This window comes from Coloeus monedula (assembly GCF_965178545.1).
Source record: "Coloeus monedula genome assembly, chromosome: 2".
In the NCBI taxonomy this organism is placed as follows: Eukaryota; Metazoa; Chordata; class Aves; order Passeriformes; family Corvidae; genus Coloeus; species Coloeus monedula.
Genome location: NC_138782.1, coordinates 12,091,100 through 12,118,446, shown reverse-complemented (window position 1 = coordinate 12,118,446; position 27,347 = coordinate 12,091,100). Strand labels below are relative to the sequence as shown.

At 50.1% G+C, this 27,347-nt stretch overlaps 1 protein-coding gene across 6 annotated transcripts in view; it reads right to left on the bottom strand.

Annotated features, from left to right (window-relative positions):
• SLC8A1 (solute carrier family 8 member A1) overlaps positions 1-27,347 on the bottom strand; it is a gene marked incomplete at its 3' end in the record, with an annotated part of 99,834 nt that overhangs the window by 4,986 nt on the left and 67,501 nt on the right. The window contains exons 2-7 of one of the 6 annotated variants that reach the window (XM_082276829.1): positions 7,191-7,297; positions 4,617-4,637; positions 3,846-3,863; positions 2,987-3,055; positions 2,049-2,179; positions 1,313-1,412 (exon numbers count right to left, since the gene is read on the bottom strand). In XM_082276829.1, the coding sequence (XP_082132955.1) occupies positions 1,313-1,412; positions 2,049-2,179; positions 2,987-3,055; positions 3,846-3,863; positions 4,617-4,637; positions 7,191-7,297 (446 nt within the window). Of the gene's footprint in view, positions 1-1,312; positions 1,413-2,048; positions 2,196-2,986; positions 3,056-3,845; positions 3,864-4,616; positions 4,638-6,743; positions 6,850-7,157; positions 7,298-27,347 lie in introns of all 6 variants that reach the window. The other 5 variants (XM_082276831.1, XM_082276830.1, XM_082276828.1 and 2 more) reach the window with 5 other exon arrangements.

The window sequence follows — 27,347 nt, the reverse complement described above, 5'->3', positions numbered from 1 at the left end:
CATTGGGGCAACAGGGTTTCCACGTAACTGCAGTCTTTACACGCGTCACAGAAATGGGATCCAACCGTCAGTGACTATCTTTGCTTTAACATGGGATGCAATTAAATAATTGGTTCTGGCATAGATTAGTTTAGCCGTATTAGCTACAAAACCTTCAGCAAGGATTGTCTTGCATGATAAGTTCATGCTGAATCCAAAATAATGGGAGGCTCTTGCCTGGAGGCTCTGAGAAGAACTGTGCTGAAAGAGGAGGGATCACAATTTGAGGAGAAAGCTGCTGCACAGCATCCTGCCCTTGTTTCCAGAGGCAGAGGGCAAATGGTTCTGCCATCCTTGTTAATTACCTGGTGCTGGGCAGAGGTTACCACGTATAGCAGACTTAGAGGCTGGAAGCTGAGTGCTCCCCCATGCATTTCAGTGCACAATTAGCCAGATAAGAGGTAATCGCATTCCCCAGGGATTTAATTTAAGCTGGTTGATTTTGCCCTAATGTGTGCACACCCAGCCAGGGCTGGGCTCTGAGGCTGTAACATCCAGCCAGTGAGTAATAGTGTCTCCAGCTGTTAAAACAACATCTGGAGGAGATCTTTCTTTCTTTCTTTCTTCTTCCACATATATGGGAATGATAATAAATCTTGTACTGGGCATACTGGTACACATGGCACTGGCACCTGTGAGAAAGGTACAACAGGGCATTTGAGGGAAAGGCAATTCTCCAAGGGAGGGAAGATAAGACCACACAGAATCTGGTTTGACCACAGATACGATGTGCTGCTGCAGCTATTGGGCTGCTGAGCTGCAATCCTCCAGCCACAGCTGGCTGGGGCAGCAGGAGTTCCAGAAAGCAGGGCGTGTCAAGGGCAAATTTTGGCTCACAGAGAGTGACTGCCTTCAGTGTTGGCACCTTAGCTACTGCGTTGTCCTCACCGCAGAGGTACAGGGAGAACCAGGGATGGGGAGCACTGTTGCTTCACACCCGCATCATTTATGCCACTCTGAATCTCCACGCTGTGTTCACCTCCCAGATCTCTCCCACTGAACTGACATTTTCCCCTCTGCCGTCTGGTACCAGCCAAGGTGTTGCTCTGCCTGGTGCTACAGACACACTTCACGCAGAAGGTTTCCTACACATGAGACAAGGTGCCCTCACGAAAGGGTTCAATCGGCTGCCTTATTTATGCAGGCACTGTAAATAACTCTGCCACCTGTTTTGCCTCCTGCTGCTCCACTACAGTCTGTGTTACTGATACAGCCAAGCCGAGACAGGAGCGAGTGCGATCGTAATTCACCTGGAGCTGTGGCCCAAACTCACCTGCGCTGACAGTAATGGCCTCAATAAACTGCTCCCTCCAGCTGTTTGTGCCAACCACCAGGGCCAGGTTCGTCTTCTTAATGAGCTTGTCCACCGTGTTCTGTGGATGGAGATGCAGAGCACAGAATTAGGGGCTGGAGATACTGGGCTAAAACCCACCAGTTCTAGTGCTTACAGCCATGTGTTTATGGAACAAGCTGAGCGGATTTTAAGCTCAAGAACCCCAGCAGCAAACCCAAATATAAATACTTGCTATTCCCTTCACTGCTGCTAAAAAAGACCTTTTGAAATCTACTCACGGATGGGAGCTTGAACCACCTCAGAGCCACAGTAAAGGCGGCCTGTTATATTTTTATACTACAGAAAAATGGAAAAGATAATGAAATGGCCCGTTTTCAGCTCTTGGCCTGGCATATGCATTCACGGCCGCTGAGCTGCACAACCACTACTTGCATTTGGGGTATCAGCCCTTTGCACTGGGAGTGCCAGGCTTGGGGCTCACTCAAGGCTGCCTGTAAGTAGGACCAGCACATAGAACTCACTGTGAGAACAAGGTTGTGTTTTAAAACAACCTGCAGCATTTGGGATCCCAGCTCCCGTTCCGTGTGTGATTCCATTCACTGCCCCACTTTGCTCCAACACCATCACCATGTGCCTCCCACTGCTGTGCAAACCCAAAAGGAGGGTCCCCAGCCAGGGGAGGAAGAAGAACAGGGACAGAGGATGTGGACAGTACCTTGAACTCGTAGGATTCCTCAATGATGATCTCGAGTTTGGTGTGCTCCCCCAGGACTGGGCGCCCCATCTCTGCGATCCGACGCTCTTCCTCCTCCTTGCTGGTCAGTGGCTGCTTTTCTTCATTCTCCTCTGCAAAGCAAAGAGCCTGTGGGTGAATCAGGCCCAGCTGGTCACTCTGGATCTGGCTTCCTGCCAGAGGGGGAGGTCAGGAAGCCTCTAGGTGGGAGCATGAGCGACAGAACAGTGGAGAAGGAGTTCAGGAGCAACAGATAGACAGGATAGTTTTATGAAATGCTAGCAAGAGGTCTGCAACTCATCCAACCTCAGGAGGAGTCCTGCTCATCCTGGGGCTGGGGAATAGCTTATTGCTGTCTCTCCCACAGGGATGCTGGGAAGGGGAAAGATCAGCACTGAGGCTGCTCCATTCCTTAGCACTCCAGGCCTGCACTGAGGCACGGTCAGGACAATTTCACCAGCCTGTTACAACAAGAGAGCACTGTCAGCAGCCCCAGGGCTAAGATGCACATGAAATCTTGGCTCTGCCTCCTCCTGAACAGGGCTTTGCCTTGGAGAGGGGGCTGCCAGCCAACGCCTGCTGTGATGGTGGGGCTGGAGGAAATAGCACAGATGTAAGAAGCCATCCACAGGCCAGTGCCTGGCTCCAAACCCTTAGAGAGGAGGCAGCAGAGGGACTACAAGAGCAGTGAAGCAGGTCTGCACCTCCACTGTCATCTGTGCAACCTCTGGGGCATGGGGACTGCAGGTGGCATGCCCTTTGTCACTGTCCCTTGTGCAGACCCCACCGAACTCCCTTCCAGTCCACCTGAGGGATGAGCAGAAGAACATCAGGGCTAAAAAGGACTGGAGTTCATCTGTCAGTAGGCAAATGCCCCAGTCAGTCCACGTGAGACTGACATGGTGCCACACCACAGATACCTTGGATGGAGACCACGGTGCAAGGAAGAGGATGATCTCTAGCCTGGACCTTCCTGAAGACAGGTTTGCCTATTAAAGTGATCAGCAGGAGATCAGCAGGGGGGACTGCACGCACTGCACAAGCTGTCCCCATGCAGTTAGTAAACTCCACTCCTATGTCACACGGGGTTAGTGCTGCTCCCTTGCTGGCTGCCCCTTGTCTGCTCAGGTGGCACAGAGCTGAAGGAAAGCCCTTCTCCTCCTGCAGGCCAGAGGGACCCACCTTGGAGCCAGAGCCTCCCAAATCTGAATTATGTTTCCAGGGCTCTTGAGGGGCGGCTCTGCAACATGTGGGACCCAGGACCTTCTCGTCCTGCATTGTTCAGCTGAATGAGGGAAGCTTGGCTGGTTCAGGACAGATGAGCCAGCCCTGCTGCTGGGTCTCGCCGGTGGGAAGGGCAGGGGCTGCACATCTGAAGCAGCCATGGGGTCCTGCACATCCCCAGTGCTCAGGCACCTGGCTCAGGCCTGGGAAGTGAGGAAAGAGCCCAGTGCGCAGGGAAGGGACGACTGGATTAAATGGAGAAGCTCACTCAGCTCCAAGAGATGGAGAGTGGTTGCTTGTCACTTCAGAGGTGACAGGTCACCCTCCCCGAGGTGGAGTTAGGTGTGTGTGGCAGGCAGAGCACTCTGTGAGAGGACACGGTGTTAATGGGACCGGCCGGGGCGGGGAGGCCGCGGCTCAGCGCCTTCTTACCATTCCAGAGTTTCCCTCCAGGACAGAACAAAAGCAAAGAGGAAACCAAGAGGAAAGAGCGGGGTGAGCATATGGCCATGAAGAGAAAGGAACAGGGGACAGGGGAAGAGTAGAAATCCATACCTGTGATGGTGAAGCCACCTAGATGAAACCAAAAATGAGAAAAAGGGAGAGAGAGAGAGAGAAAGAAAATAAATGAGGATTAGCATTTGCACATCAACACAGACATGGTGGTCCTTCCCTGCCCCGCTGTGGACATGGGGGCTGCCCCCCAACGCACACCCACACACCCCAGGGATAGTGTGGGGACACCTGAACACAGGCTTTTCAACCCACATCTGCAAGCTGCCACCCCTTGGTGTCCCATAAATGCCGTGGAAGGGGTAAAAACAGTGCAAGTCTGCCCCGGAGCTGAGGGTGCTTTGGGGAACAAGGATGGCTCTGCTTCCCTCCCCAGCTGCCCTATCCTGGAAGTGGCCAGCAAGGAAATTCAAAGGCAAAGTTTGTACTGTCTCTTCAAAAAGGATTGGTCAACTTTCCTGTCCAGCCACAAGCATCCCTAAGTGGCCAGGAAATCCTGTTTCTGCCACGCCAGTTTAGAGGTGATGGGTTAATTTGTGTGGCACAGGTTTGTATCTTGGGGTATTGGCAGCTTTACTCTGGCTGCAACAGCACCACCCCCCAAAAACGCTCCTTGCACCACCTGTTAATATTGCTGACTTTGGGGCTCTACTTTCAGGAAAGATGGAGCATTAGGCACCTGAGCTTACTTAACTAGTGCTGACCACCCTAAAAGAGAATGCTGTGAGCGGAGAAAAACATCAAGCAAAATCGATTTTCTTCCACAAATATGCAAACCAGAAAAATGGAAAGGAAAAATGAATGCGCGCTTACCAAGCTCATTCAACAACAGGGCTGTGAAGAAGACAGAGACAAACACAGAAGAAGAAAAGTAAATGAATAATGAAATCAAAAGGGATATCCACAGAAAGACACCAGATCCCAGGGCAGAGATTTCAGATCTGTAAAGCTGCAGGATACCGTGAGTGTTAAGAGAAAGACACTAAAAACAAAGGAACAGAAAGGTTTCATGGGATTGCAGATTTAAAATAAAAACCATTGCAAACATGGGGTGGATATGGGATTAAAAGACACACTCCAAAAAATTCATTTTTCCCCTTTGAATTGTTTGTGCAAGATCTTCCATTGGTCTCGGAGGCAGTTCTGCCCCAGGGGAGGACACAAGATGTCCCATGTGCAGCAGCTACTGGCTTTGACCTCCTCCAGCTGCCTGATGGGGAGCAATGGCTCTGGCGGCAGCTGCACTTTTGGCACAGACAATGAGAGAAGAAAAATCTGTGGCAAGGCTTGGCTCAAGGGTCTTGTTGCTCAACATTTTAGATCTCCAAAATGAAAGAAAAAGCCTCTCCCTTAGCGCCCTGGTGGATCTTGGGCCACACCACAGCCCAGGGGTGACATTTCAGAGATGCCCTCCTCTCTCTGAGCACACCACTCCTCCTGCCTTGCTGCTTCTTGTACAAAACCAAGTACAAAGAAACTAGTTTAAAAGAAAAAAAAAAAGAAATTGCATGGCCAAAGCAGCAAATAGCTGCTTTAAATAGTCCTTTAAAATTTTGTCTTGTCTTCCCACCTAGTGAGTTGGCAAGGCTGAGCTTCTCTCAGGTTTCCTCAGTTATCTTTGTGACCAGGAAGATGACAAACTTTATTTCCTTTCCCTTTTATTTTTAGCTAAAAATTTCAGCTGAGATCTCCAGAGCTGGGACCACAATTTTTAAACCTTGGATCTGGAAAGCATGCTTGCTCCTGCTGGACTTGCAAGGCTGAGCCCACAATGGCCCCTGTGGGCAAGGATGGAGCTGCTGAGTTGAGCTGACCATGTGGAACTTTATCCTGGCAGCACTGTCTGTGCTCCACAGATGCCACCAGCACCATTTAGTGACACAGACCCCACCTGCAGTGCCTGAGTCATGCCAATGTGTCTGATTTTTTAGCCCAGCTTTTGTTAGGCAGTCACATTAGCCAGCAGGGAAGCTGATGGAGGGGATGACGCAGCTGACTTAGCACCTGAGCTGACAAGGAACGTGGCATGTCCTCACTCAGTGTGGGGACCACGGAGGGCCCTCTCTGTTCTGATCAAATAATATATTATAGCCCCATCCCTGCTGGAGGGAGAGCTGATGTCCCAGAGACTAGAAAGCAGCTCCAAGACAGACAGACCAGCATTCTGCAAAGGCTTTAATAATGGTCCATATTTAAAGTAACTCTAAAACTGCTTCTTGCTCAGCCACCAATTGTGTGCAGAACCAGCTGTTGCCATTAATCCTCGCCTAATTTTCTAGCAGAAAAAAAAAAAAAGTGAACTCCGTCTTTTTGGGAAGTTTAGCATTCTGTTTAGAAATGTGATGAAAGAGGAAACTGTTTTTATTATTCCTGTGAGAAGCTATTATCCAATGCAGAGCCATGAAACTTCATTTGAGCATAACCTGATTTACCTAAACGGATTGCATCTCATGGTATTACCTACTTTGGCTGTGATTTTCATCTATTTTCAGATCCTAGCGCCAGTATAAAAAGGCTAAAATTACTGCTCTGGCCATGCATTTTATTTCAAGTGAAAGCTGTTTTATCTTCTGGTAAAAATGATGCAGCGTTGCCCTTTTCACTTGTCGAGGCTGGATGCTCTCTTTGATTAAATGAAGGTGCAGCAGGGCAGCACTCCCAAAATGTCTCAGGGGGCTGGGTGACGCTCCTCGTCCCCTGCCTGGATGCCCTGGGGTGGCCCCAGGAGCACTCCTCGCTCCCTGGAGCCCCAGTGAGTGGGATGGAGTCCTCTCCAAATGAAAGAGGAAAGAAAACAGAGCAAAAAGGTGCAGCGGCCAAGCTTCGAAGGAGGGAGGGCAAAACGGCCAGGAGCCAAAGTGCGAGGAGAAAGGAGTGTGAGAGTAGGGAGACACAGAGAAAGCAGCAGCGTCTCGAGAGCTGGTCTGGTTTTACTCTCACACCTTTCACTCCTCGTCGTAGCCACACCGGATCCCCAAGCACAAGGAAGAAACTGCACTCTTTCTCATACTCCTCACGGTCAAGTACTCTAAGGGTAATGAATTTCCTGTGGGAACACAAGACAAAGGCAAACACATGATTGGCATCGCACACACATGCAGGTCACGTCTGCCCGGGTGCTGTGGTGACAGAGATGGTTGAGTGGGGGAAAGGGGCTGCACATCCCCCCACGGGCATATGGGGAAGGGCAGGAGCGTCCTCACCACCTGGCTGAGGTTGTGCCTTGGTGGTCTGGGGAAAGGCTGTGTTCAGGGGCATGGGGAGTGGCCTTGCTCCTGCCCTTTTCCATAGGCACTGGGGATGTGAGCTCAGTGTTGCAGGTGCCAGACATGAGTGAGCCAGACAGGGACACACAGGCTGGGCTCAGCCCCGGAGCACGTCCCCCACCTTTCTTCTCACTCATCTCCACCAGCCGGGGCTCCCCGATCTCTAGGTAGAAGGTCTTGTTTTTCTCATACTCCTCATCATCTATCACCTTGATCGATATCGTTTTGCTGGAACAGAGAAGAAGAAATAGAGATTCAAGAGTAAGGGGGGAAAAGGGAGGAGGAGTAACAGGGAGCAGAACAGAAGGAGGAGGCAAAGGAGGAGGGCGGAAAGAGCAGGAGAAAGGGGCTGTGGACAGAAAACAGTGGTTTTGGTGGCACAGGCTGGAGGGACAGCACAGCCAAAAGCAAAGGGCAGGAGCCAATGGGCCAAGCTTGCCTCAGGATGGGCATGGACCACAGAGCACCGGCAGCCTGCAGGTGCCATTCTCCCTGGCATGGCCAGAGGCCATGGCTGGGCGTGACACAGCCTGGACCAACCTTCCCCAGAGGTGTCTTGGCAAGACATGTCCCTTTCCAAAAACCTGTGGTATACAACAGCCCCTTGACAGCTCGCACACGTTGCATAGGCACCAGCACTGGGAACCAGCACAGACCAAGCCTCTGGAAGCATGATGCACTGCTCAAGCTTGGATATGGAAGAGGCTCTGCGTCCCCAGGCTCAGCAGATTCGTGAACAACCTCATGATCAGCTGCTCAGTTTGGGCTTTGGAGGCTCTAATTTACAAGCTTGAAAGGGACATTGGAGTTAGGACTTTCTCTGTGAAGGGAATGTGAAGGAAAAACGGCCTTCCGGCTTAGGGCAGGCACATGGAAAGCTTCACTGATAGGAGATTTTACTTTTCAAATTTTACTTTACAGGCAGCACATCCTGTCCCAAGCCTTCAAGGTTTAATCCTCTCCCGTTGGAGAGACGAGCAGCAATTCCCTCTCATGTGACCCAGGGTGGCTGAATTTGCCCCTGGAACATCATCAGGACAGGTCCAAAGGCAGAGTCACTGCTCACAGCACAGCCACAAGCACACAGCACAGAAGCTGAAAGCCTCACAGGAGGCTGTGGCCACCGGGAGAGAGATTTGCTCCTTGAGCCACCTGATAAAGTAAAAATTGCTCTTCCAGTGGAAAAAAATTGGCACAGATGTTTTTCAGCTCCTTTCAGGGACTCACAGAAGCACCCAGCTGAAAGCTGCTCCCCAGAAGGTGACCATGCCTGGGGTACAAACATGGGGGGGGGGGGCACCTGTGCTACTGTGGTCCTTCCTACAGTGCAAAGTCCTTGCAAAGACAACAGAGACAACAGGCTCCTTCCTGGAGGCTCTGCTCACTGTCATGGCATTGCTGTGGGGACAGGACCTCCTCCTGGCTCTCATCTTGATCCAGACAAGAAGTAAGAAAGAGTAACAGCACAAAACAAAAAGCCAAGGCAGTGATTGTAGTCCTGTGCTTGCTGCCGGCCTTCTGGCTGGATTTGCTTTCCCCCGCACTCCCCTGACAGCGCTGCCCTCCTGTGAATGCTTTTACCTGAACCAGCTTCCCTGTTGCTCCCTCCCTGCCCAAGCCTGAATGCCGTGTCCTTCGAAGAAATATTTCATTTCCCATCCCCGGCTCCCCTGCACTTTCCATGAGCACCCAGTCCCAAGGCTGCTCCAGTATATGATGAAGGAGGTTCTGCTGTTCCTGACAGGTCCCAGCACTGAAAACCCATAAACATGGAAGAAAGCCACGCTCTAGGGGAGTGAAACTGAGGCCACACTGCCGTAATTTCTGGCTTTCCCCCCTCCTTGCACATCTGCACTGGCCACCCAGAGCCCCTCTGTTAAGCTGACAAGTATTTGGCAGCAGAGTCAACATTTTCTACTCATTCAGGGTAAACACCTCAAGCATTCGGAGGAACAGCCAGGATGATTTCTTGTGCTGTTTGCTGTGAGTCAGGAGTGTATTAAGTTTGCCCTTCATGCTTTTAATGAGACCATTTACTCAAGAGCGAGTGATGGCTGTGAAAATTGCAACAATGCAGCATGGCTCAGTGTAATTGTATTTTATAATGAATATCTGTAATAATTTGTTCAGTTTGTAATTATTGTTGCAATAGGTTTGTACACAGGAAAAATGGTTACCAAGCAGGCAGCTGATCTTGCTTTGCGTTGATGAGTTAGGGGAAATTACCACATATTAAAAAACTAATGAAGGATATAAAAATGCTCTCAGTTAAGCTTTCAAAGAGAACCTGATAGAATTACCAGAATGGTATGATTTCAGAAACATTACTAACAAAATCAATAATTTTTCTGACGACTCCCATTAAAATGTACACTGCATCCCGGCCTCATGTAGGAAAACCCCCCTCAGGAAAGTTAATTAAGAGAGGTGCCTTCCTAAATTCTGAGGGCAGCAGAGGCATCAAGACATAAACTTCCTATGGGTGTGCTCCGGCTTGCCATGTGTGGCATTCCTCAAAGTCCCACAAAATAACTCTCTCTCACAAAAAGAAACCTGAGTGCCAATTAAAAAATTACGTTTCTGATGCTTAGATACAACACCAATAGGACTCCTCTGAGTAAAGCAGACTAATGGGGCTTTAAGTGCCACTGCCAGGAGGTGGTGGTGTTACGCAGTTTTCCAAGTGATCGTTCCAGGGTGGGAACAAGTGCCCTGTGCTGGGTAGACATGTGCGCTGCTGGTGCTGCTGCACAAGGCTGCTGGGAAAATGGGTAGGCAGAACAAATGGCAAGTCTGCTCTCTGGGTGAATTTCCAATCAGCAAAAATTGCTGAGGCAAATTTGTGCCTGGGATGAGACTGCAATCCTGGAGAAAAGGATTACCTCCTAATGGTGTTTGAGAAACAGCAAGGATGTGAAAATAAAACAGGCTATTTTTAGAGCGTGCCTGATCTCCATCAGAGCCTTCTGCCTGCTGCAGAGCCCCTTCCCAGGGTCCTGCTCGCGTGTGGCACGGCTCGGTCAGTGCAAAGGAGGAGGGCCAGGCAACTGCACGATTTATCCTGCATCAGAGTGAGGACTGCTTTCTACAGCAATCCAGGACAGGCACTGATGTCCCCCTGCTCTTGCTGGACCCTTCGATGTGGTCCCTGCCTCTCACTCCTCTCCCACGCAGAGATGTGCCGTGGCTGTGAGGATGTGAGCAGCATCGAGCCCCCACGGGCTTTCCTTGCATTCCAGAACGTGGTGGGAATGAGGCGGAGCGTGGGCAGAGCCAGGACAGCTGGCTGAGGCTCACAGAGCAACCACAGCACTGGGTGCAGCAGCATCTGAACTCCTTGTCCCTGGACTTTCCCAGCTGCACACCGCGGGATGGGGAGACCAAAGTCCCCAAAGCACAAGCACATCCTGAAATTTGCATTTAAGATATCTCTCTCTCTCCTGTGACTCAGGGGCTCTTTCAGAACAAGCTGTGATAGTGTATAACAGAAAACCAAAGGGACACTAATTAGCACCCTGAAATCCCCCATGCTGCCTCACTGCAGGGCCAGGATCCAGGAATCCCAAATTCACAAGAAAGAGGGAAAATACCGAAGGATTAAAGCAGAAGATTAAGCAGCCTCTAAACCATTGCCTCTAAACCATTGCCTCTAAACCATTTTCTTCACCTCGTGGGAATCTGGGATCAATACAGAGGGTGTTTCCAAGCTGCCCCTTCTACACAGAAGCTGAGAATCAGCTTTGATTTGGGGCTGATGGTGGCGTTTTTGCCATAACCAAATGTCTGCAGGAGCTGGGTATTAAAGCCAAACACCCAGGATCCCATGAGTGCAAAACACCACAGCCCCTGAAACACCTGGATTATTTTTTTCCTCTTTTGACCCTCAGTCACGCTGCAGGTGGGAAAGAACAGTTTCTGGAGGATCTCTCCAACACATGGAGATAGAGGTCCTGTGTTGATATAAACCACCAGCCTTGACACACCTCCCTCTCCCTTCCTCCAGTGATACCATGGGGCAAGTTTGCAGCAAACCACGGGGTTTTCCTTCCACTGGTGTTGGGTGCATCTCACCTGAGCTAAGGAGCCCTGCCCTGGCATGAAGACTGAGGGCATCCATGACCCATCTGACTGTCTGCACTTCTGTACCAGAAATTGCACTTCCCTGGGTCTGCAGTCAAAGCAACTGCTGAGGGAATGAATTTCATTCTGTTTCCGTGTACTGGAAATCAAAGAGTAAACACGTCTTGCAGAATTGCAGCTCCATCCCTTCTCCTCTTGCAGACACCCAGCAGCAACAGGAGAGGAGTGGTGTCTTTGTACCAGTGTCATACAAAGCTCTGCCCTCACTCCAAGTCCAACGCCCTCCATCAGGACTTACTTTTCATTTCAAACCATGCTATTTCATTCGAACTGAAGAGGTCTTTTATCACAGCATTCCCAGACAACCCTCAGTTGCAACAACCCACGGAAAAGTCCTTTTGGCTGTAGATGCTCTAGGGAAGACCTGCTACGCCAATGTACAATGGCAAAGGCAGGGCATGAAGAGAACCAATGCTTGGAGCAAAATGCCAGCTGGGGAGGGCACCCTGTGAGCAATCTCGTGCACGTGCAGGGACAGGTACATATGTAATGAGCTAGAACAGTCCAGCACAGGGTGACAGGAGCAGGACCGAGATCAACAGCGACATATTTCTCTGCAAGTATTTTTTTGACAGCAGGAGAGAAGATGGGTGCAGCATGGGGCAAAGATGTAAGGATCTGGGAGTCCCAGCTCTCCTGTCTCCACTGGCCTTTTCCCTCAAGGGAGCAAATGGCATCAGAAATTACTGGTATGGATCTCCATGGACCTTTGCATTCGTTTTGAACCTGAATATCTGCACAGTCATGGCAAACCTCTGGAAATCCTGAGTATATCTGTGAATATACTGCCATTCCCACTCTACACGGTACTGCTTAGTTCCATGAAATGGCAGAAACTGCTCTCCTGGCTCAGACGAGCAACCAGCATTGCAAAAGGACCACAGGAACTTGGAGGGCATCAGCAGTCAGCTCTGGAAAGATTCAGGCAGGACACGCTGGAGGACAGGGGACATCATCCAGGGCACTTCTTGACTGGACCAGATCTCCGGGAGCAGAGATGTCTCAAGTCCAGCACTCACTTCCTTAGCTCTCTTTCAGAACCACAGTCATGCCAGAGCTGGAATAGCCAAGAACTTCTGCACACAGTCAGTAATGGTGTCTCCAGTGGGCCAGGAAAATGATAATCTCTAAACACACAACCAGCTGTTAGAGCAGTCAGTAACAAGCTGGCCCATGAGAACATGGCACGCTGCTGCTGTCTGCACAGACACTTGTTCCTGAATCAATAGAGGGAATTATGCACTTCTGCAGCTTGTCACCCATCCAGCTTCCACTGATCACCCAGGAGAGCTACAGGAGTAGCTCGGAGGATGTTCAACTGCAGATTCAGAGCTACAACACCCGGGCTGGGCAGTCAGGAGTGGGTTGTGTTGCCTAAGCCTGGTGCCGCCAGCCCTGATGTCCCAACAGACCAGCACTACCCACCCAGAGGGCCATCAATTACAGTGAGGGGATAGCCATGAGGGACACATGTTCTGGAGGTGACACTGCAAAGCCACATCCTAGGGCTGCCTGTCCTAGCACGCACTCCCAGACTCCCACAGAACCCTGCCACATTGATTTCTCATACATCTGCCTGTCAGCCAGCCACTTAATTAGCTGAAGTTAGAGCTCTCCATGAGAGATGGGCACGTGGCTTGGGAAGCTCCGTGCCTCACACAGCTCATGTGGTCACTGGGCACCGGGCAGTGCCTGCGCAGAGGGGCTGTGGTGAGGCACCATGTGCCAGGGGGAAGAAAGTTCCCAAATCATCATCATCATCATCATCATTACAGCTGGACACCACCTGAGCCAGAGGTCAGGGCCACATAAATGGGCCTCAGCCACAGGGAGGAGCCTGGACCAGACCCACAGGCATGGTTGGAGCCAATCACCAAGAGCAGCTTCCCTGCTCCAATTCCTGACAGATACTCGAGGAAGGAAGTTGCTTGTTGCTGGGAAGGGAAAGGAGCTGATGGGGCCTTTTTTCCACCAGTTGACAACAAAACTGCACCTTATGGTGACAAGGTGGCAGCTTCACGTGCAGAGAGACACCCAGGTCTGTGGTGGAGGCGTTTGTCCCAGCCACAGGGCAAGTGTGTGTGGTGGGGGACACAGGTGAGGGCAACGTGACACCTGCTCAGCCAGTGCAGGGACAAACCTTCCTGAGGGATGGAAGAGGGGCAAAAATGGGCCAGATTATGTGAATGACCTTGTGCCACACATGCTTTTAGCTGTTCCACAGTGGTGTCTGACAGAGAAGAGGGTTCATCAGGATTTCTGTCCCTGCTGATGGGTTCCCATCTGTGTAAGATGTCCCATGAGTCACCCACCCATGCAGGATCCTTTGCCGAACCAAGCCTTGCTGACACGAAATGTCTGTACTTAATGAAAATCTTGCCTGCAGCGCACTGCAAACATGACAGGGAGGGAAAACGAAAACCTGCCTGAAACGAAGCATGACGCACGCTTTGGGAAGTGTGGATGTGAGCTGATCTGATGTGGCAGCTTGGTTTGCTGGTCCAGCAGCCCAGGTCTGCGTGGGGCTTCACAGTCCAATGCCTCCCAAAACTGATTGAGCACACCAGACTGGACACTGCAAACAAGGGGAGGGGGAAGTGGAAATGGTCCCTCCATACCTTTCCCCCCACCTCTGTAGCCAAAATTCATCTGGCTACGCTTATTTTCTTGTATGCCCTCCACCTCTTTCCCCAAGGCCTCCTGAATCAATCAGATGGCAGGGCTGTGTTGTCATTTCCATGTCTGCCTAAACCAACTGCTACCCTGGCCTCGGGATGTGCTGAGTTTAAATGACAACATACGGCTCAAATACATAACACCGTCCTGCTCCAGAGCATCACTACCAGGAAAATCCTGGAAAAAGATCCAGCCTGCTCTTTCTTGGCCTTGCAGGAACACAAGGCATGAGAGGTGGTCTGCAGAGACAGGAAGACTGAGGGCTGTTGCTGCTCAAATAGCTGGGATGATGCTCAGTGCCTCAGAAAATACTTTTTAGGAGCAGCGATTGCCAGGTAAGATGATTTCCCATGCCAGACTGAAATGCTGCTTGACTCTCCTCCTAGGAAGACCATATTGAGAAGGATTTGTCAGATCAGAAATGTTTTTCTGGCGAATCCTCAATGTTTGCTCTGCTGTGACTGTGAATTCTGTGCTCTGACTAATGCACTTCATTCATCTGCCAGTGTCACATCTTGCAAGGGACCAGCTGGGCAAAGATGAATGGCACTCTCTTGATCTGACCCAAACCAGTGCCTGAGCCTTTGGTCATGCTTAAATATTTCCACAGCTCCAGCTGCGGCCTCCTCTTCCATGGCTCCAGATGTGGTGACACAAGGACAAAACTATTTTCCTGCTTTTCCCCAATCTCATTGCCATGCACATCTAGTGACAGCGATCCACGGTCCTCAAAGCTCCCACAGTGCCTGCTGGAGGCAGGATCCCTGGGGGATCAAATAAGAGAGACCCATCTAGATCCGTGTCTGGAGCCCCAAGGACAGCCTGCACAAAGAGTGCAATACCACTGATGGCTAGGAGGGAAAACACATTTGATGTGAATTTGATCAAAAACACCCCCAGCAGCAATTACTTAAGGTACCCAGGAAAGCTGACAGAGTAAAATGACTTCTCCCCTGGCTGTGCACAGCCCTGCCCATGCCAGCTGAAAACTGCATTAGTCCTGAAAAATCCATCCTGCACTGCAAGCAAAGGATTGACTGCCCAGGGCTCAGCCCAGCCCAACATCCTTGCTCAGTGTAAAACCCTGCAAATCCCACTTCTAAGCCTTCAGGGTTAAGAGCCAAAATCTGACACATTCCCCCATTCTGCCTTTCTGGGATTTTCTCTTGACTGACCCGGCTGAGCAGTCAGGTCTGTGGGTAGTGCAGGCAGGTAAATAAGGGGAGAGAAACTTGGCACACAGTTGCTTCTTGCATCCAAATACACATCCAGCTTTTCTTTGCAGCCAGGTTCCCCCTCATGACAATAATTGCTCTCACCTTTCAAATAAATATGAGTTGCTCTTCCCTGTGTGCACCTGGATAGTTGCCATGACAATGCTCCTCAAACAGGAGACATCACTCTTTAAATGGCTTTTGGCCTCCACAAAATGAATTTCAATGAGCACCTGCCAGCAAAAAGGGCATTTCTGCAGTTCTGTATAACATTTAGCAAACTTTGCTGAATTAAACCTGACTAAACAAAAGAGTGGGGACCACCGGAAATAACAGGTCAATATCTAATAGCATGGCTTCAGCACCAGGAATCAGGATTCAAGGAAGCCTGAAATACATGTGCTGTGCACGAACTGCTCCAGCACTGCCACTACAGCAAGGGGAAGGCACATTTCAAATCCTGCTTGCCTGGGTTTGAGAGAGAAGGAGAATTTCCCTTCTTGTTTGGGAAGACACTTGACAAGGAGCCTTGATTGTGCCCTGCCACTCTGCCAGGGCTGCTGACAGCCAGCTCTGCTGCTGGAAAAGCAGCTGTACATGGGAAAAGAAGGAGAAGACGAGGAATGCTCAGTGACAGCAGAGGGCATGCCACAAAAATTCAAAGGGCAAACATCAATACAGAATGTGCAGGTCTGATTTCAAGAGCAGCAACCACAGTCTTTCTAGCTCCATGCTCAGCCAGGCACGTGTCTGAATCCTCTTATTTGATGGCTGGCCCCAAAGACCAGGCCCTGCTTTTCCAGACACTCCTCCAAAATTCTTGGCATGGTGACCCAGCTGCAGGATCAAAGCCTCCTGATGGTGTGGCAGGAGCAAACACTTCACCATCACTACATTTATCATCCCTCGTCCAGTGAGGGATGCAAGGGGCTGATTTCAAGACTTGGACAGTAGAGTCACACTGAACTTTTATTAGAAGAAGTTGTAAGTGGTCTCCTGTCAGGGTTCTAGGGAGGCTCAAGTGGAATCCTCACATTCTAGCAATTAAAGTGACTGGATGCAGAGATTACTCCTGGTCCAGACTCCCTTTGGCAAGTGCCCCGTGCTGGAACAGTATCAGAGGTTACCTGATGGCATAAAAGAAGTGAAGTGTCTGGGTACCAGCACATGAAATGCTGTCATTATGCAGGCTTGAAACATCAGGGATGCTCTGAAGACCATCACCCAAGCTGAGAGCTATACCCCAGTGCTTTGCCATGCTGTCACTATGCCACAAGGCAAGCCCTGTGAGGGAGGTGATACAGATCCTGAGTTCTTAACCCCTCTACCCAGGGATAAGGCCAGCGAGCTCAGACTGTGCCCCATAAAGTATTCAGCCAGCCCCAGAGAGGGGCTGCTGCTGGGACAATGCTGCCTTAAGCAGTGACACTGTTTGGACCATTGAGTCAACAGATGACCCCAAAATCTCAAGTCTGCACTAAAGGTGATGCTTGGTGTATTCATGCTGCTATTTCCATCCTTTGGGGATGGCTCTGGCCAAGGAAAAGCATGTGCATGAGTACCAGCAGTGGGGTTCTATGTCTCCAGCCCAGCAAATCTTCAGACAGCTTGGTAGTTGATTGGTTTGGGGTTTTTTTCCCCTCTTCCTTTTCAATGACTTCCATCGCCAGAGGGCAGATGAAAAAAGTGTGTCAGTTGAGGCCTGTGTGGAGGGTGCTGCCACAGCAAGGAGCCATTCCCTGCCCTTGCTGAAGGGTTTTGCCACTCTGGTGGCTGCAGCATCCTGACAAGGGCCATTCCAGTGGAGTTTCCTTGTTGCTGGACGCTCTGGAGGTCAGGAGCATGTGGGCAACTTCAAGAGCCACCACTCACACTGTGACTGACACACCACCTGTTTACTGCCAAATAAATTAAGTTGTGAAATATGTCCCTCTCAGCTGTAACTCTGTGCATAAAAACCCTTTGAAAGAGACACCAGGTCTCCTGAAGTCCCAGTGATCCATGGGGTTAAAGCCTGTGGTGGGAGCACAAAAGCAAACACAGGTTTGCCAAGGATCCCTCCCAGTGCTGAGATAGGCAGGAAACCAATCCGATGAGGAGGATGAAAAAATTCTGCTTCTGTCTCCAGTTACCAAGGAGATTGTTCAAACAAAGCTAAAATAAGAGGAACCAAGTGGCCAAGAGAAATGTGAGAGTGGAAGAGCACTTGAATGCTCTGTGACGGCTTTGCTGCCTAACAGGCTGGGCAGGGTGCCTGTGATGGGCTCAGTCTTGGCCAGCAGCTCTTCCCCTCTTCCCAGGGGAAAACATCCATAGTTTGGTTGCATGTACCTGGGTGAAAATGGCCAGGAGCTTTCAAAAATGGCAATACAGAAAAGTCCCTGCCCACAGAGGTTTCAGCCATGTGCTAGCCCCATTTATGGCAATTGTGGCAGCAGGACACAGCATTTGGTGGCCTCAGCCTGGACCTGTGTGTTCAGGTTCTCAGAGGAGATCTCCCTGTGGGAGCAAAGTAAAACCAGCTGTGTGTGGGGCTAAAAGTTACACCCTTTGTGACCAGCTCAGCAGCTCCAGTGTCTGTCTATAAGTTCAGAGAGCTGGCAGATACACGGAATACGTGATGGAAAAATCCTACTGCAGAGCCCCGTGGACACACATGTGCTGGATTCGCTCCTGTGACAGTCACAGGTTCACAGAATCATTTAGGTTGGAAAAGACATCCAAGATCATCAAGATGCACCATTAAAGGTCAGAAGACAAACACCACCAGACTGCACACGAAGACAGGGCTTTCTCCAGCCCCACCTCACGCCAGGGCTGCACAGGAGCTGCCTCAGGTCCAGCTGCACATTTCTCTTATGCTGAGAACTGCAGATGTTATGTGGAAGTGGCAATTCCCACACAAACCCCAGAGCCCATAAGCTGCTTCGATCCCTCTGCAATCCTTAGTTAAGGCAAAGGAGCGGGAAAACTTCCCAGATGCTGTTTCTCCAGCAGATCCTCATATCTTACACATGCTCATCCGGATGCCTGATGCAGTCAGGGCTGTGAGTTAAAGGCAGTGCCTGTTGTTAAGCTTGCCCACAACTTTCCACTATTTTAGAGTCTGTCTCAGCTGCTTGGTGCTTTGCCAGACTTTAGCCATTCAGAATGAAACTTTCCATGTAGAGTGGCCACTGATGAGAGAGTAATGAAAAGCCTCACCGTCTCAGCTTTGGGAAAAAAAAAATGCTGCTCTGCCCATGCAAACGTTTTTTCCCCAAACACTATATTGAGTAATTCTCTCTTCCTTATGCTTTGCTGCAGAGGACGAAACTTAGCAGAAGGATCTCTCTCTAGTGCTCAGGATGTGCCAATTTGCTTAAATTAGACCAAGTTCTAAGACTCTAAAAACTTGCAAAATGCGTAGGCTTCTTCAAACTGGCAGCTCAAAGTCTTGGAAGATTTAATCTGCTCTGGAAATGCTCCATTCTTTCCCAGTGCCAAACCTGCTTTTGCACAGGCTGTGCCCTCAGCAGGGCTTTTCCTGTGCCTGGGAGCCACTGGGGAGCAGGGAGCTCTGGCAGAAACAGGAAAGCTGGCTGGCCACCCATGGCAGGGGCAGCCATGGGGCCTGAGAAATTCCACAGCCATGCCTCCCCTCCTCCTCCTCCTCCTTACTGCTGGCCTCTGAGCTGTGAATGTCTCCAGGCACATGGACTCTGCACTACAGACCCTGCATCCTTGCTGCAAGGATGGCAGGCTCTGCAGTATTTCTGGTAGCCCTCCTTACCAGCTTGTGCCAGGTAAATGATGAAGCTTGCTGGCACACAGACACTTGCCCCCTCCTACTCAGCCTGGGATCTGCAGGGGATGATTCTCCTTTTCTGTCCATCCTGATCCTGAGCTTGACTTAGTGAGCCAGGGCTGTTGTGGAAAGCCAGAGTTTAACTCTGTCCAAGCACTTGGCTAGGCAGGTAGAACCCGCTCCTTGTGCTGTATTCTCTGGCTGCAGGTGGAGTGATGCTACAAAAAAACCCCCCTGCTGCTCCTGGGAAGGGCAATTTAATACCAGAAGACTTAGAAGCATTTAAAGCATGAAGAAGTGGGAACACACCTCAGTATTGTACTCGGGAGTTTCTTCCTAGTGTGGGCCTGGTGGGAACCACTGGGATGGTTCAGGAGCTGGTGGGTGGAAGGAAGGCAGGAGGGAAGCCAAGGGAAAATGGTTTCCGAGAGAGTCCTCCCAGGGCAAAGCTGGGGAGGGGAAGAGAGAGAGACAGAAGCAAAGCTAGCTTGAGTTGCCTTTGGCTCCAGAAGGCCTCCCTAGTGATGGCAACTGCAGTATTATAAAAGTAGATTTTAAGAAGTGTTCTAAAGACACTATCAGGATTCAAGGAAACTGTAATAAAGTGTAGTGAGAGGAAACCAAATTGACCAAAACAACCAGCCAGGAAGTACAAGCTGCCTTTTGTATCTTGCCCCTCTTCCTCTCTGACACTCATTTGCTTTTCCTTCAAGCATGGACAAGTGCTGTTGTGGGGCTATTAATGCTTTCAAAGAAGAGAATGAAATGTCAGCTGGAGACTCCATTCAAAGACACACTGAGACACCCTTCCAAATGCTCTGCAAGGCAGCCCCCCTGCTGTCATTCATCACATCAATTCACATCATCTCATCATGATATCTAGTTTCCTATTGAATATCAGGATGCTGAGCTGACCATGAACATATTTATTTACTACAGTCAGGTAGGGATCCTCTAGTAGCCACACACAGTTAAGTTTTATTTTCTCACCAGCATTCACATTTTAAAGCTATTTAGGTTAAATTAAACCCTTAACCACCCCAGGGCTCAAGCATGGTGAGTTAGGGTCATGTGCATGAGTGTGATGGGCCAGAAGCTGCAAGAGCACCCAAAGTCTCAGCCTACGGTACCATCAAGTGCAGCAGAATGTGTGGGGATCCGGACCAAAGCTGAAGAGAGGGGCTGTGACGCCACACAATCCTGTCAGATTTCCCCCTGCTTCAATTTGCAGCATGGTTTGACTGCATTTCAAAATGAATGGGGAAAATCTCAGCAGCAAGCGGGGGATGAAGCTCCAGAAGAGCTCCGAGTGCGGCAGCACCAGGAGAGCCGGGGTGAGCCGCAGCTCTGCGTGCACAGGGCTCATGTGTTCGGCTGGAGCCCAGGGGCAGCTGCAGCAGCCTTGGAGCCCTCCCTGGAAGTGAACATTTGCTCACGGTTGCTGTTTCCCCAGAGGAACCTTCGCAGATCACATTAGCAAAAGTCTCTAATTTTATTGGCACTACTCGGGAAAGATGTCAGGGCATGGGAGAAAAACAACCCCGAAACCTTAAGAAATTGGAATGCTGCTGCATGTATTTTCTGAGAGAGATTTTCAATTTGCTGCCTCCTTTTCTGAGAGCTAGACAGTGTATCAAAGAACATGATTGGGGTTTTGTTTGTTTGTTTGTTTGTTTGTTTAAAAAAAGAACTCTCTAGCAATAATCTTTATTGTTTTCCAATTCATAGCTGCCAGGGAGCCTGGAGGATTATTCTGCACAGAGCTATAAATGATGCCCCATATTAATGATTGCTTTCACTGATCTTCGGAGGAAAATTCCAGAGTGACTCGTCAAGATGAGATTTCCATTTCTACATCTCACATGAACAGCTGCATGTCAAAATCCTAGAAATAGGCACACAAACATGTTTCCCAGCTCCCAGAAACCCAGATAAAAATGCCCAAGGTACATTCCAAGTGGACAACGATTTGCATGCAGTGGGCCTTGCCAGAAAAGCAGCGAACAAAAATGATTTCCAGCTGAAGAGCAGAGAACCCTGCACCACATCCTGGGGCAAGGCAGCAAGCCCTGTCAGAAGGGGAGACCACAGCTTTTCCAGGGGGGCAGAAAATGCCATTGTTTCCCACCTGAAACAACTGTGCCATAGAAAACGGCAGAGAGAGGCTGGTTTGAAAGCTGAAGATGGCAAGATTTACATCTGATTCATAGAAGATCTGGGTATAAGCAGCGAGTTCTCTGTGCTTGCTGAGCCATCACACGTCAGCCCAGCCACCTTCCTGGTACACACCCGGTGTCCCACAAATAGCAGGGCCATGTCTATTTAACAGGCACACACACACACACATGCACAGCCTGGAGGCACTCAGCCCCAGCACTTGTAGCCTCCTTGCTGGCTTGGGTTGCTTTTGCCTTTTTAAGCCCAGAGCAGCCCCGTGTCCCTTCTGCAGTTCACAATCACCAGGCAGCCACAGTAAGGGTTTGTTTTCCAGCACACTCAAGCCCTGTGAACACGGTGTGTGGAGAAGGGCAGTGCCACAAGCAGCACAAACCTTTGTTTGATGGGACTTACACACACCATGAATTTTGTCCTTTATTAGGCCTCCTCTATCCATTCTATTATTCATGGTTTCAGCCTTGTTTTCTCAAACTGCAGGGAAAGCCAAGAGCTAATCAGGATGAATAATTTTTGGGCTGGCACCCTTCACCCTCCAGCACACCATGGAGATGCACTGGGTACCAGGGGAGCCAGGATTTCCATTCCAGGGCTGTTACGAGCTCTAGAAAAATGAGCAATATCCAGGCAAATCAGGACCAGCTGTGAAAGCTGCAGCCATTGGGAAAAAATCTGACAAGCCTGTAGGGCTTCCCCTCTCCCAGCATGCTGATAGCTACAGGAAACAGACACTTTTTAAAGTTTTCACAACCGGGTTTCAGGAGGACCCATCAGCCTTGCTAAATATAATATTTCACTCTGTGAGCCATTATTTATTTATTTCTCTTGGCCCCTCTGCTGTCCCCACAAAGCTGCCTGGAAGTGAGGAAACTTGGCCTCACTGCATTTCAGACTAAGCAATGCTCTGAATCTGCAAGCCAAAGGAAAACAGGAGTCAAGTTAAAAATATGCACATATTTTTGTGCATATATATTTGCAATTATTCTTTGTGGCAACGGGTTTGGGGATTTTTTTTTTGCTTTTGTTGTGTTTATAGACCCTCTTTCCAAATCTGATCCTTAGAGAAACATGTTTTGTTACTTTATCCAGCAAGCATTATGGCATTTTGATTTGGAAAGGGACAGGCCATTCCACAGACAGAACTGCAGGAAGGCTCTGGCAAACAAGAGAAAGAAGGCTGGGGAGTGAGGTGTATGCTTGAGCTGTTTGTAGCTGTTTATTTAATAAAGATCTTTGCACAAGCTCCATGGATTGATGCACCCAAGCTAGGTGTCATTTGGTGAGTGAATCCAGGTGCCAGCTGATTTTCCCCACTCTCTCCACGCTGTTTGCTTCAGCTACGTGCTCGGGTCACAAGTGGGTTTGTCCAGCTCCCCCACGTGAACATTAAAAGTGCCCAAATGCCTCAGAGGAAAGGAAAATGACTGACTTTGGAGCTGGCTGTGCACACCAGCCATTTGCACCAATTTGCATGAGATTTGCATTTCATACTAATCACTACTCAAATGTGTGGAAAATATGGTTTTAATCAGCTGACTGTGGGCAAGCAAAGTAATCTCTCTCTCAGTTTTGAGCCAGTGACCTTCTGTCCCGGCAGCAGAAGTGACATAAATTGCCACTTGGATGGCCTGGGCTTTTCCCAGGCAAGCCAAGCCAGCCTGGAGACACCAGGACGCCCTGCTCTGCCCATCCGCTCTCCTCTAGTTCCCTCTCCCTTGCAGTGATAATTTCTTCTAGGAAAAGAGGCACAGGACTCATCCCAGAGCTGCCAGAACCGATGCATTTGCTCTCAGCAGCCCCCTCCATCACTGGACAGTTCGGTATGTCCAGGGGACAACATTTAGGCTATTATGAAGCCAAACAGAGTGGATCACCAACGCACACTCGTTTTCCTGCCTTGCCTTCCTCCCCTCCCTCTCCTTGGGAAGTCCTGGGCTTTTTAGCCATGTTCAAAAATGCATTTTGGCACAGTGTTGTTATTAGACATTAGAGAGCTCTGGCCTGCCAGCAGAATTCTGGGGACAGAAATGGATGTTCGTGAGCCTGGGGCTGAGACGTTCAGCAGAGAAATCCCAGCTCTGCTTGTGACCGACTGTATGAGGTCTCAGGAGAATGAGCCAGGCCAACAATTCGTCGCTGCCTTTGGAGGAGGATGCTGAAGTCACCCAGTCAAGCTGGCCCAGTGCCCAGTGGCCAGTGTCACCCTAGTGGGCAATGGGCCAGTTCGGCAGCGCTGTTAATGCAGCCTTTTTACAAAAGTATTGAACTGGATCAGGACATCTGGCCTAAACAAGCCCAGATTAACCAAGGACTGACTCCACTCTGCTGCTATTTTTAGCTCCCAAAACCAGTCTGACCATGCGCCGCCCTACAGTGCCTGCCTGTGAACGCTCTCAGCCTGATTTGACTCAGAGGGGGGTTTGACACAAGCATTCCTGTCTCTGTTACTCATCCCCAATGTCCCCATGGTGCTGATCTTCCATCTCTCCCCATGTCATGCCCACTTCGGGCTGTGTCCACACAATTGAGTGGGTGTCTCCAAACGCTGCCAGAGTGGTTCCCCAGGAGCTGCCTTGGAGCAACGGGGCTGCCAGGCTCAGTGGGATGCTTCCTGGCAAAACCACCCGAACACGCAGGCGGCGTCTCCTCTGAGCCTCGGGTGCTTTGCTAATCTAACAAACTGCTACATGCACTGCCTCTCAGGCTCGTTTTGCTGAAAAAATGACAAAACACACCTCTGCAAGCAGCAGCTGTTTGGGCTCATGCACCAAAATTCCCAATGGGACTGAAGCGGCTGTGAGGCAGGAATGGCATGGCCACGTTGGATTTGACCGAGCAGCCCTGGCAGGTGCCAAGTGAAATGTTCCAGCCAGCTGGTGGCATGGGGAGGGCTGTGGGCGCATCAAGATGTCCATATCTGCCTGGAACACGCTGGAAAAGTGATGTCCGGCTGGGTCCCAGCCAAACAGCTCCAGCTCCAGCTGCCTTTCTCTCAACACCTCCAGGGCTGAGTGCTGGCACAGCAGGCAGGAATGCCATGTACCTCTTTCCAAATAGGTAAGGCACTGCACCAGGCAGAAACTCTCTGATAGCGAGGTGTGAAATCCAGCACTGAGCTCATGTTTAAAAAGCAAAGGTCCTGCAGGGCTCCTTATCTCTCCTGCTCCATGAAATGCAGTCAGATGAAGCCGTGAAAAAGAAGCGATGTGTTTTTTCCACCCCACTCATGACTCCCAGAGGAAGGCAGGGTTTTTAAAAGCATAGGCATTTATTAGTGGTCTGCCTCTATTTTTGCCCAAATCTCACTCCATCAGAAGACCACAACTAAGTTTCGATCTAGAAGTTTAAATCTACTTGAAAAAAAGACACTCAACCCAAGCCTGAAACTCAACCCAAGCCTGAAACTCTTCAATATAAACTTAAATTCCTGCTAGACTGGAAGCTGCTCATTTCGAGTGACTGGGTTTTATAAGTGGAAGGAGAAAGTTTTTTCTACTGCAATTCAGCAAGGTTTTTTTTTTGTTTTGTTTTCATTTTTTTGGGATTTTTTTTGGTCAGAAGGTGTAAGATGTTAATTTATTACAAGTAGCTATTTCCTGCAGAACAGATGGGGGGCCCTGTTGTACAGATCTGAGCACTAAGCCTTTTCTGCACCTCACTTTGCAGCTGTTCACTGTAACTCCCCAAGCAGCAGTAACACATAGCCCATACCTCACCCATGGACACATCTGGTCTCATCTTGCCCAGGACTGTGGTCCCCAGTGGGCTGCACACAGAGAAGCTCAGCTCTGGTTCAGCCTGGCAGCGGCTGCCCCCAGCTCTGGGGGGTTTGGCAGTACAAGTGACAATGCCCTCACTGACACTAAAGGCTGAACTGCTCTGTTATCCCTCCCACCCTCAAAACCTTCTTGTCCTGGAGGAAAAATGATGCTGACGAACGGGAGATCACCGGAGACCCATTTTCTTAAATACGGTATTTATGACCCAAAATATGTAGATGCCTTTTTTATTAAAAATGATGCCTTTCCCTATGTCTTAGGATCCATTTAATGTACCTTATGCTATTGGTATTGCATAAGCTGAATGCAATATTTATATTGCATTTGCATTAATATTGAGCTTATGCAATATTGGTATTGCATAAGCTAAATGCTTATGTATTTAGTTGATTCATTTACAATCCTACTTTCCATGTTTGTAATAACATAGGGGCCACAACACCCCTATGAACACCCTCACCAGATCCTCTCCACAGTGACTGAAGCTCTCACCTGTATGAGAGCAACCTCCCAGTCCTAAATCCAGCTGTCCTTACACCCTCATTAAAGCACACACCAGTCCAAGGGCAGATCACAAAAACTGTTTGGCCCTCTGGCCCAAATAACAGAATTCCAACGCCTTTCCTCACATCCAAGGCAAACTCTGGGACTCCCATTCGTGTTGCACCACTCATCCTGGTGGTTTCCAGCTCCATCCTTCTTACATCACTTACTAACCACAGATGGACTCAGCAACCTCAGCCAACAAACATGAAATGAACTCCGTGATATGACCAATCCTCTAAAAATACTGCTGTTTCACAGGGGGGAGGGCCTGGGTGGGAGAGTGCCAGCAGTTCTGCTCTGACACATTTTGGTCCGGCCCTGCTTGGTTTCCAGGCTGCTCAGCAGTGTGGGACAGCGATCCTGCATCCCACAGTTAAATAGGAACCACTCCTTCCTGCCGTGGGGAGAACATGGATCCCCTTCACACTCACCATCTCCAAGGAACCTGCAAAAACACTTAGCAAATCCCTTCTTCTCCCCCAGGTAGCTGCTCCTGTCTGCTGACAACCTGACTTTCAGATGGAGGACAGGGAATTGTGTGTGGGAGGTCTGGGGACACCAGGCAGGAACTTCATGCCCCTGTGAAACCGGAGGGTAATGTGCTGCTAGTGCCAGGTGTGGCAGTGCTTCCAAGTCCTTCCTCACAGCCTGTTCCTGCCAAACACACCTATGCCATTAGGCTCTTCATTCCATGTCAAAAGCAGGCAGGCAAAGGCTGCTGGTGCACCAGGGCTGTGGGCAGCAGGCAGCACCCATGGGTGTTTCAGGCTTTGACAAACCCAAGCATGATTTCCCCCTGAGTGAGCAGGATCAGTCACCTTACATATTGCTCATCCCCTTGATTAAAACATTGGTTTGTTATGCCTGCAATCCATGCAGGGAGCAGTGCCACCTGCCAGGTACTCCACAAGAAGCACCCATGGCCAGGGAAGCCCCTCTTTGCACTCCCTTCCCCAGCATGTTCACCACCGAGCACCCTGAGCTGAGTCACCCCTGCTCCCTGGCATTTCTCCTGCCCTCTCCATCACTCCCTCTGTCACTGCCTCCCTCCCCAGCAGCAGGGGCTGCAGGGCGGCCCTGACTCCTTTCCCAGGAGGAGATGCTGAATTATTCCAGAGTCAGCAGTGAGTGCTGCCTCCTTGGCTCATCCCTGAGTCTTGATCTGCCAAGACAAACCCAGGCCGGTCACAGAGAGCTCCTGGAAATGTGCCCAGGTGCTCCTCCCGCTTATTTCCTCTGAAGTGCACACCTGATGGAAATAGCATTAAGGGAAGCCATACCCTCTCTCCAGGTACATCCCACATGCTGGCCTGCCACAGAAAGAATTACGAAATGTAATTAACACCTGGCCCTTTTTCCAGGGTTGACTTTTCCTTCTTGGGAGAAAAGGGGAGTTGTGTGATAGCACCAGCCCTGCCAGCACAATGAAAGTGCTGTCATGCAGCTGAGCCTGGGGACATGCCAGGAGTTGGCCCAGGCTGGCCAAGCAGAGAGCAGTGCTCATCCCCAATTTCCACCTCCTGCTAGGCTGCTCCAGCATGGCCTTGGCATGTCCCAGGGCACAGCCTGGGTTTTGGGGAATGTGAGACATCCCTAGGGCAATGGAAACACCAGCAGCAGCTCTTCAGGAAAGGATCCCAAGGGTTAGGCAGCTTTTGGGAATCAGTGGGCATTACTTCTGCAGTAATGAGGAAGGTACCCAGGGATGTGTAGGGACTCCACTGGAAGATGACAGGGCACACAACCTGCCCTAAACGCTGCATTAATGTCACAATATCCTTGGAAAGGTAAAGGTGACCTTGAGGTGTGTTAGAGGATATTGAAAAAGCTCAGGAGGCACCAGTCATGGGAGAGGAGAGCTTTCCTGAGAAAAACTCTGGGTGTAGGGGTGAAAACACCCCATCTGTTGGGCAGGGGAGGTGCTGGTGCTGGTGACACACAGGCAGGTCAGGCTGCCTGGC